Source organism: Lygodium microphyllum, chromosome 13 (assembly GCF_053477565.2).
Source record: "Lygodium microphyllum isolate KBCC chromosome 13, Lygodium_microphyllum_v1.1.10, whole genome shotgun sequence".
Lineage (NCBI taxonomy): Eukaryota > Viridiplantae > Streptophyta > Polypodiopsida > Schizaeales > Lygodiaceae > Lygodium > Lygodium microphyllum.
In genome coordinates, this window is record NC_141147.1 from 73,779,191 (window position 1) to 73,789,530 (window position 10,340).

At 40.0% G+C, this 10,340-nt stretch overlaps 1 protein-coding gene across 2 annotated transcripts; it reads right to left on the reverse strand.

Annotated features, from left to right (window-relative positions):
• Positions 1 to 1,964: 1,964 nt before the first annotated feature.
• On the reverse strand, positions 1,965 to 5,988 carry LOC148026768 (laccase-4-like). Of its 2 annotated transcripts, XM_087691257.1 has the most exons (8): positions 5,659 to 5,988; positions 5,355 to 5,509; positions 4,919 to 5,163; positions 4,666 to 4,794; positions 4,151 to 4,367; positions 2,913 to 3,466; positions 2,715 to 2,834; positions 1,966 to 2,422 (listed from the first exon to the last, which is right to left on the reverse strand). In XM_087691257.1, the coding sequence occupies exons 1-8, from the start codon at positions 5,830 to 5,832 to the stop codon at positions 2,292 to 2,294; spliced, it is 1,725 nt and encodes a 574-aa protein (XP_087547383.1). In that variant the 5' UTR covers positions 5,833 to 5,988; the 3' UTR covers positions 1,966 to 2,291. The 2 variants fall into 2 exon arrangements, with proteins under 2 accessions (XP_087547382.1, XP_087547383.1); XM_087691256.1 differs by having other exon boundaries at positions 1,965 to 2,422; positions 2,715 to 3,466.
• Between the last annotated feature and the right edge of the window lie 4,352 nt (positions 5,989 to 10,340).

The following is a 10,340-nucleotide window of genomic DNA, read 5'->3' on the forward strand; positions in this document are numbered from 1 at the left end:
ATCTTCCATCCTCATTGGACTTTAGGAGCACATGAGTGAGGCTCAACCTTAAGATTAAGTGTTGTTCATAGCCAATAGTGTTACATGAGGCTCAATCTTGAAACTGAGCCTCTTAATGAATGAGACAAGTGTCTAGTAAAGATACTCTAGACATTGATACAAGGAAGATCTTATATGTGAGTTTTTAGGCACCATCTCAAAATTAATCCTCTTATGAATAAAATAAAAATTTATTGTAAAAAGAAAAATTTCTAGTGAATCTATTCTAGGGGAAGATCGTACAGGTGAGATTCTAGGCTCAATGTTACAAAAGATACTACATGCAAGATTCTAGGCTTAATCTTAAAATTGAGCATGGTCTTTCAAAAGAGATACATGCCTTGTAAATGTACCAGAGAGTGATACAAGGAAAGACCCTACCTATATGCATGCTTTGGCTTATTGGCAAGGACCATTGAGAGACCTCCTTGCATTACACTAGTTAGTAGGCAATGATACTATTGCATCGATATGGTGGAGGTAATGTGCTTGCAAGCATGCCTAGGGAGTCCACCTTATAGAACATGTAAGATACCATGTGAGTTCAAAGGAAAGGGTATTTTATCCCCTAGGAAAGTATGTGGTAGGGTTGTTGTAGTTTCTATGATTATAAGCTCCATCTCATTGGCAAAGGCTATGAAGAAAAATTGTACACTGCACAAATTGAATCGACTTGGCCATAGTGTTGCAGCACACATGTCATGGACTCATCAAGGTAATGGGCATCGGAGGCCTGATGGAGATTATGGGTATCGGCACCAAAGGAGTGTGAGCCTCCAAGGCTTTTTCCTCCTAGTGGTATATGGAATAAGATCTCTTATGATATCAACAAAGAAGAAGCATTGACCCATTGTGGGAGGACGGGTTCATTGGATTGTGCTTTGCAAGAGATTCGGTTGTTCTCTCTCTCTCTCTCTCTCTCTCTCTCTCTCTCTCTCTCTCTCTCTCTCTCTCTCTCTCTCTCTCTCTCTCGTAAACTCTCTCTCTCTCTCTCTCTCTCTCTCTCTCTCTCTCTCTCTCTCTCTCTCTCTCTCTCGTAAACTCTCTCTCTCTCTCTCTCTCTCTCTCTCTCTCTCTCTCTCTCTCTCTCTCTCTCTCTCTCTCTCTCTCTCTCTCTCTCTCTCTCTCTCTCTCTCTCTCTATGTCATAGATTCGATGCATATTGAACCATTGCGATATGACGCCATGTAGGACTGACGTTGCATGTGTAGCACCAACAAAGGACACCATACAAGACTACTTCATCAAATGAACACTTGCAAAGGCTATATGTATAGCAATAGCAAAGGATGGAAAAAGATTACGTGGAAGAATCTCTCGACTCTTTCTTGGTGGCCAAAGATGAGGAGGTCATGCACCGGCAATACCCATCTTCATGCAGGTCAAAACCACAAACTGCACTTTTGCAAATGATGAAACATGTTTGAAATTGATGGAGGAGTAACATGAAACTCCAAATTTGATGTTCACATCTTTGGAATTGACGGAAGAGTAACGTGAAATTCCGAATTGGATGACAACTTCCTCAAAACACACTAGGATGAGCTTCGATATTGTCAAGATTACGAACTAGCCTCAATTTAAAAAGTGAATATTATCACCGCGAGTTCTTCTCAGACATCAAGAAGAGTTAATTCATAGACCTAAAGGTAAACTCTGCAAGATAGAGGAGGCCAAGTCTGCTACGTCAAATCGAAAGAAATCATCACATGTACGATCTTAGCCAAAAGAGCTCCTAAAACATTAATTCATAGGCCATATGGTGATGAATTATCGGAGTTCACCATAATGACACAAAGTGTCTTGATGTGCCAAGTTAACTCTTTTAGAAATGTTTTCAAAATGGTCTTCTCATTCCTTGTATACATGCATTTTATTTCAATCCACTGTTGTCGATGTTATGTATGGATCAACGATGACATAAAGAAAAATAATAGCACTAATAAGCAGATCATGTAGGACACATGATTGTTTACCATTATGTCAAATGAGGATACAAATTGTTCTCAAGTGGAAAATCCCTTACCAAGGAAGCCGAGAAGGCAACACAAAGAAGGTTCTTATGTACTCGTTTTGCTTACAAACCACCTAACTTGTCCTCTTTACTTTTCTTTTTTCCGGTGAAACTAGTAGCAAAAGACAAAATTCAAGTGGCCATGGCAAGTGTGGCCACCACAGCTTCTCTATTCTTTATCATGCTAGTGTAGAAGCATGACTATTAGTTTTGAGAGATCTTGATTGGCAAAATTTATTTAGCAAGAAGGTAGGTCAATTGGTGGGGGTTCGAGGGTTTGTTGAGGACCCACACCGTTGTTGACTACAAATGCTGTTTCTAAACCCCAACTTGTATGGACCTCCAAATGGCAGTGCATGAACCATACACCTGACTCTCACAAAAGCAACAAATTAGAGGTTTTTTTTCATGTCAGTACTCAAGTATAAGAGATTAGATATAAAATAAAAATACTACAAAGATTTTGTACTCCATGAGAATGTTGGCCTTTGTTATTCGCATGAGCAATATTATGCTCTTTAAATTTGAAGTGCTTGGAAAATGTTTTAACTCTTTCGTTTATTTTCATGAATTTCTATGCATGATCTATAATCTAGTGGTATGGGTTAGTTTTATTTATCCTTTCCACTTTTAAAAGATATTTAAACATGTAAAGTCCTACCCGGATTATCGGCTAGGAATCGTAACGCAACCCATCCACCCTTTGGAACATTGGCTGTGTTGCGCTCTGGGGGGTCCACCAAGTTGAAATGCTTTGGATCTAGCGTAGCATTGTAGTCTCCTGTACCCTCACCGACAATAAAGAAATTGAAACCATGGAGATGGATGGGGTGGCTTTCAAGCCCAAGGATGCTCGTACCTTGCAACACAAGTTGCACGCTCGAGTTGAAAGAAAGGCGACTAACCCTTGTGCCAGTCAAAGGGGCTAGATTCTTAGGTTGTTGAGTCCCAGTAAAATTAAATAGCATAATAGGATTGTCGGGGAAGTCAGTGGTGAAGATTCCACTAAAGTTCTTACTTGAGAAGTAGGTTTGAAGTAGGGCGGTATTGGGAAGGTTGAACGAGATGTTGTTAACGGCTGCTGAGAACTTGCCTCCAGATGGACCTTGACATTTCTTGGTGCGTAGGCATGGCTTTCTCGCTAGTCCAACTGTGAAGAATAAGTGGCGATCCACAGTTTGTGGGACTTTAGCTGGGTACTTGTGTGAGTTGAGGCTTCGAAGGCTACTGCTAAAATTGTTGGCGATGGTAGTATCATTGTAAGGTGGAAGGGTTGGCATTATGGATTGTCCTTGCATGCTAGAGTTGGCTCCTGGGAAGAAACCATCGTACTCCAAAATTGCAGTTGTGGTGCTATTGTCAAAGGGGACAGTGGGGCCTGCTGAGTCATAGGCCCTTGCTGCAATGAAGTACCTGATACACATTGGAAACCTTTGTTATACATGAATGCAAACATCAATCAAAATCAAGCCAAGCCTACCATACAGTATGTAATACACATGAGGAAATTTGGTACACTTGAGAATACATCAAAAAATCTTGTGTAATTACAAATTAAGCTAGCACACATTTATGCAAATAATGGATACTCTCTACAGTTTCTATACTTTAAGAACTTTAATAGGCAGAACCTTTGCTTGGTAGAATAGTATATATGGATTGATGCGTGGCGGTCAAACAATGAAAGATGAGCTAGCGTGGTTGATTGAAAGTAATCAAATAAGAGATTGGATGGGTCATAAATAACTTCACTACTTACAAGATGTGTTTTAAACCTTCAACCTTTTAGTCTTAAAACTAGTTTATGCTCATATCTAAGTTAACTGCCACATCCTTGGACTTTTTTATTCCGAAAAGTAGCGGTACTATGTGTCCTAAAGGGGAGAGAAGATGACATTTTGAGGTTTTCTAATATTCCAATGCAGCACAATCGCGTGTGTTAAGACCACGTGCATTGTAATGAAAGATCAAGAATGATCTAGGATGCATATTAATGACCTTGAAATGCAAGACAGAGTGCTTTTCTTTCCCAATTGTTGAAGAGGTATATGACTCCATCTTATGAGTCAATTATGAAACCTTGTCACATGAGATTACCTGCCAACTTGTTGAGTGGTGGTGAGTAGGGCATTGGTTGTCTGGCCAGGAGCAATCCGGATGACATTCGTGAAAAGGGGTTTCGTGTATGATGCATCGATCTCCACCACTGTAAGTGTGTGGTTTGCAATGCTAAAGAAGAGCTCTTGGTTCAGCCCGGCGTTGATTATTCTCAATAGATATGTTTTATTCCTCTCGACAGGGAGCTTAAACATGTCTAGAAAATATGGATTGAAAGATGTTAGGGCATACAAGCATGTGTGCCTGTGAAAAATTCAGACACCACAACAACATGACTAAAACTATAAAGCGCTCGTGAAAAGTAAAAGAGGTTTGGAGGAATCAAGAAGACCTTGAGATATATGTACATACGTATATCAAGGTTTCTCAATGTTGGGAGTGTGTAGTCTTGAAACGCGTTAAATGCGGAATGATTTTTCAGTCCAAACCCCATCCTGCCTCACCTTTTGTGATGAGAAGTCTATGAGGCGCTCTTGTATAATTCGCGGACTTACCTTTAGAGGAGCAATTGTATAGAGCGCCGGGCTGGCCATTGATGGTGTAAGCATCAGAGACATTGGGGCCAGCTCCTGATCGCAATGCTTTCTTGATCACTAATTCGGTATCAGAGTTCCACCATTCACCTAACATGTCATTCGAAAAGTGGGTATGAATTTTGCTGTACTGGAGATGGACCGAAGGGGGAAGCTTCACTATGGTATATCCTGCATCTATAATGCCACAAATAGAGTTTTTTTGGCAACTTACCGAGGACCAAAGGTATTTCGTCGGAGGGAGGTGGGAAGGGATAGGGTGTGCCGCGTTTGGGGAGGATGACAAGAGCACCATGGACGGTGGCGCGCATCCAAGAGATGTGGGCATGCCAGAAAAGTGTTCCCCTCTGGCCCACGAGCGTAAAGTTGTAGAGGTAGCTGTGGCCGGGTTGGATCGGACATTGGGTGATGTAGGCAGGTCCGTCGAACCAGGCGGTGCGCAATTGCCGTGCGCCGTGCCTTTAAGATCAATTCAAGAGACACAAGGAAAAATTACAACACTGGAAATGCAATATGGATATCCCGCGTGCTTGCATTCCTTTCAAGCACAATGAAGGATCTCAAGTAGTCCTCCATACATATTTCTTCCACCAGCTTGATAGATACCCTATCGAAAAATTCTGTACTTCCGATAATCAGCGATGCCTTACCAGTGGATCGTTATGTTCCTATGGGGCAACTCGTTGCTGACTTTGACGAGCAACCGATCCCCCTCACGAGCATACAAGGTGGGGCCTGGGAACTGGTCATTCACGGTTACCATGCGCTTAATGTGGCAAAGGCGGGTGACGTTGGTGTATTTGACCTGGTTCGGGAAACATGCATTTAAAGCAACACCAGATTGACATCAACATTTCATCATTGAAAGGGGAGGGTGGCCCTTCGCGTCTTACAAAGACGGCGAGCTAAATACATCAGCATGGTTGATATGTATCAAAATAAAGATCGGCTTACATGGAACGCAAAGCGGCGAGTGAGGGGTGCAGGTGGGCGATGTTGGTGGTGGTCATCTGCACGGCTAGTATCCTGAGCAACAGCCGCCGCCACCTTCCACGCGGACACCAAGGAGGCGAGCAGGAGCAAGAAGGTCATGTTAGGGACGAGAGAGAGGGAAGAAAAGACGGCCATGGCGCCGAGAGGGGCTCTCTCTCTCTCTCGCCTGCTAGCTGTGTATTACACACGGGACTACTGCTGCTGATCGGGAAGGCCGCTTGTGTGTGTTTCCTTTTATACGAGAGAGATCAGAGCCTCGAATTATATCCTTGAATTCTGACCTGACTACTGCTACTCACTTATCAATATCGTCGTAGTCTAAGTAGGTGGTGGGGAGGGGGGTATGTGCATATGTGCGCGTGTGGTGGTGTTCTTTTGGGCCAATGTGCAAGATCATCGCTTTTGCTTCACGAAGCAAGCTCGCAACTTCCCTCGTGCCTTTTGATCCACACTCCAAGGGAGAGAGAACAGTGCCATCCTAATAGCCCCACTCACCAAATTTAGAGAACCCCCCACCTTTAAGCATAAACAAGTACAACCACGGGACTTTGGTTAAACTCATCGCTTGGACTTGCAAAGGGGCCGTGTGAGCATTTGCTTGGGGCCCCCGGGTTATGTGAATTTCTTCTCCCATCATAATCTGGAGTTTTGATTTAAAATTAGAAGCTTGATTTCGAAAAGCAAGAGGTGACTTTGAGCTAAAAACATGATAGGTGAAGCACAATATTCTTGGAAGTGTAAACCCCCCTTCCCTCAAATAATGAGCACTCTTTATTTGTTCAAACCAACCACTCCTTGTAGATGGTTGAAATCTCCATTTCTATGGGAGTACTTGAGAGCTTCTAGGCTTTTGAGTGCCTTAGCTCATGCACCCTATTTGTAATTATTGATAAACAGGAGTTCCTATGAGCCAATTGGGCCAACTGAAAATGTTCTGTTGATGCAAGATCTCTATGGTTAACAATATACGTGAAATATATATCATTTGAGCTTAGCAATGTACATAACTGTGAGACATCCCTAATATGGTTGCTTCTAGTTTTGGCAGGTTGCAAGAATTGAGGTCAAAAATGTGTCTTGCCTTTACAAAGGCAATGAGCACTTTTACGCCACATTGCGAATCTTACATGAATATTTAGCACTGTGAAAGCCTAGTTATTACGAAGGATACTACCTATGCAGAAAGTTCGCACACGTAGATACAATCCATAATCGATCGAGGTCAAAAAGTATAAGGAAATTTGACCTAATGTACATCCATCATAGGACTCGATTTAAGAAACATTAAGCTCCTCTTTGGTTCAAGTAGGTGGTTCTGACATCCGTCCACACAGAGAGAACAAAGTAGTTATCCTTTGGACCTTCAAGTACGCCCATAAGATCGGCATATACTTCACTGGCATTTACATCAGGTCAATGATATTTGACACAGTCCATGAGGAAATGATCAGTGCTTCTAATTGCGAGTATACTACACATGACTAACTAGCGTAGAACTCATATACAATCCATAACATCTCACACGAGCTATATACTAAACCTTTGTATGTTGTACGAAGTAAAAAAATATCAAGCCTTCTGTATTTTATGGAAAATATTATAAGAAACAATCTTGGTCATCAAGACCCACACCTTAAATAACTGCATGAAATTTTAGCGATGTGAGGTTTTGACATTTAAACTTCTGCCAAAATTGAAAGCCAAACATGCAAACTATGTTTCAAAAACATTCCAAGTTTTTTTTTAATGCACATTAGAAGCACGTGATAACAATCAAACGATACAATGCTCATACCAATTATATGCTAACACCATTCTAGGAAGTTGACCGATTAATAGTACACAAAAGTGTCCAATGACACTTTTTATATCCTATTACCAAACTAGTTTTAAACTGAGAAGGAGCACTCTACCGCGATATAGCTATCAGGCTTTGATGCTAACATGATGCTAATGTCTGGCTTTTCTGCTTTGCAATACCTCAACTCTCATGGAGAGAAGGAGCATAATCGATGGCATGGATCTACACAACATTGAAGATGATGATGTTGCCTATCCTCTTTGCAATTCCTCAATTTTCAATGGATATTAGGTTCTGTTGAGTCATAATGTAGCCAAGTATAAGATGTTCTAATAAACTAACAAGGAATGCTCTACCACGATATAGCTATCAAGCTTTGATGCTAACATGATGCTAATGTCAAGTTTTTGTGCTTTGCAATACCTCAACTCTCATGGAGAGAAGGAGCATAATCGATGACATGGATCTACACAACATTGAAGATGATGATGTTGCCTATCATCTTTGCAATACCTCAATTTTCAATGGATTTTAGGTTCTGTTGAGTCATAATGTAGCCAAGTATAAGATGTTCTAATAAATTCAAAGATCAGATGTGGATGATACTTCAAAGCAATTGGACCTACCGTGTATTAGAGTTTCAATATCAAAATTTGGATCCTCCACAATTCCTAAAGTCCTAATCCAAGACATCATGTACATGCACATAGGCATATATGTCATTCGTGTATCAGAAGCTAAATCAAAACATATTGGTAACTAGATGAACGTTCCTAAATTTCTTGTTGAATATTTTTGCATCTATTTATCTAGTTGAAAACGTTGTGTATCCTTTTTAGTTCATTGCAAAATGATAGTTAGTTGTATCTCTAACGAGGCAAAGGACTATGATTCAAATTCAAATTTGGCATCATTTGACTAATAACTTGAGTGAAAAAAAAAAGGTGCAAGATAATGGATTCTTGTTTGATTGCAAATTTATTACAACAAAATGATAATGCTAATTCGATAAGTTTGAAAACGTTGCTCTTTCTTGCATTCCACAGTAAGGAGTAGTTGCAATTGAGCACTGAGCTCCTTTGTTTGAAGTTGTGAATTGAAGCTATTTGTTGATGTGCAAAGTGCTACAAAGTTGAATACATGCCTGCATTTGAATTTGTTTATTTGTATATTTGTACTCGGTCAAATGTTTAGGAAATACCTAGGCATTTAAAAATCGAACGACATATTTTTCACCCACCACTAATTCCCACTACAAGAAAGAGGAGCTATAGATGCATCAATATATGCATTTACCAATTTAGAATAAAGCTTATGGGTGTGTCACCTATGCACTATCTTGTGTTTATAAGCGCATCCAATCCACATTTCAAATGTGTTGCTAGATGTGGATATGGATGCCAATACAGATGCACTTATTTTTTGTTTTGAAGGAAAAAAAATCCAAGGAGCTATTGGTTTTGTAAAATCGTAGTTGAAAATGGATATGTAATCAAAAGCTCCCTATTTTTCAAAAAAATCTACCTACATGCACGGTAATTTTTTATATTACAAGTGGTACATCATACTAGATCTAATTAAGATACAAAATAACATAACACACACAATGCTGTATTACCAACGTTACAATATGCCATGACAAAATACACAATTTTGATATCTACAACAACAAGATTGGCCAAACAATGTTCTTTGTCTATTTCAATATATTCATGGGTACATATATACATTTCAAAGCCTAAACTTTACTTGAATTGCTACTAAGGATAACTTAAACCTAAGGTCTGTGTGTTATATAGAAAAGAAACACTAAAGCTATGGCATCTCATGCATTGATTCATGGACTTAGATGAAATAGATGGGACTTAGGTAACCTCTTATTCTTTCACGGGTTCCCTTTTCAAAATAGTTTTAGGCTACCTCCCACATAGCTAACTTGTACTCTAGCTTTGAACCATACATGCCTCTCTACTCAATCCTATGCATGTAGAAAAGCCCTAAAGCTTCAAAGTTTGTGATAGACTCACCAAAAATTTCCTCTCTCATTCTAGTCTTTTTATCAAGAGAGAGCGTGATGGCCTCGTGATTCAAATGTGCCTCCTCTTAACCCCTCTAACCATATAATGATAGGGAATTCCCTTCATTCCATGCTTGCAAGAAGAACAATAAGAGCAATGGGGGAGAAGAAGTTGCTTCCGCTTGGTCCCTCACACTCTCTTTTACTTCCTCACTCTCTCTTCCTTACTCAAGCAAGATATGGAGGTAAAACTAAGCATGTGGTATGAAAATGGGAAATTAATCAAAAGAGGAGGAGAATATAAGAAAAAAGGGATCCACTCTCTTCGTCCCTCACACTCACTCACTCACTCTCACACACAATGTCTCTCAAGCAATGGTGAAGGTAGAAGTAAGAAGGTAGAGAAGGCAACAAGAACTTTCAAGTTGCACACACAAGAACGAGCTCTATATTCATTTTTCCACATCATCCAACAAAGTTTCCTATTTGGTCGATACCCTCCATTGATTGGTCCCTCTTTTGTCCATTTACAATGTTGGGTTTTGTGTTTGGGACTTTGCAAATTACTTGCAAAATGTTTAATATATGTGAATGATATTTTTCTATTCATCTTGTGTTATTTAGTACGTGCAAGTGTGCTAGAAATTTTACTTTTACTTGCAAATTCATACAATTTAAAAGGAATGAGCCACATGTTGGAATTTCAAAGACTATCCTTTCTAGGTTGCAGGTGAATTGACTTTGAAATATGGTGGACTAGTCTCAAGACTAGAAAATTTGATAGAGATAACATTTAAATAGATGGTAAGGTATTAAGTATCTCCA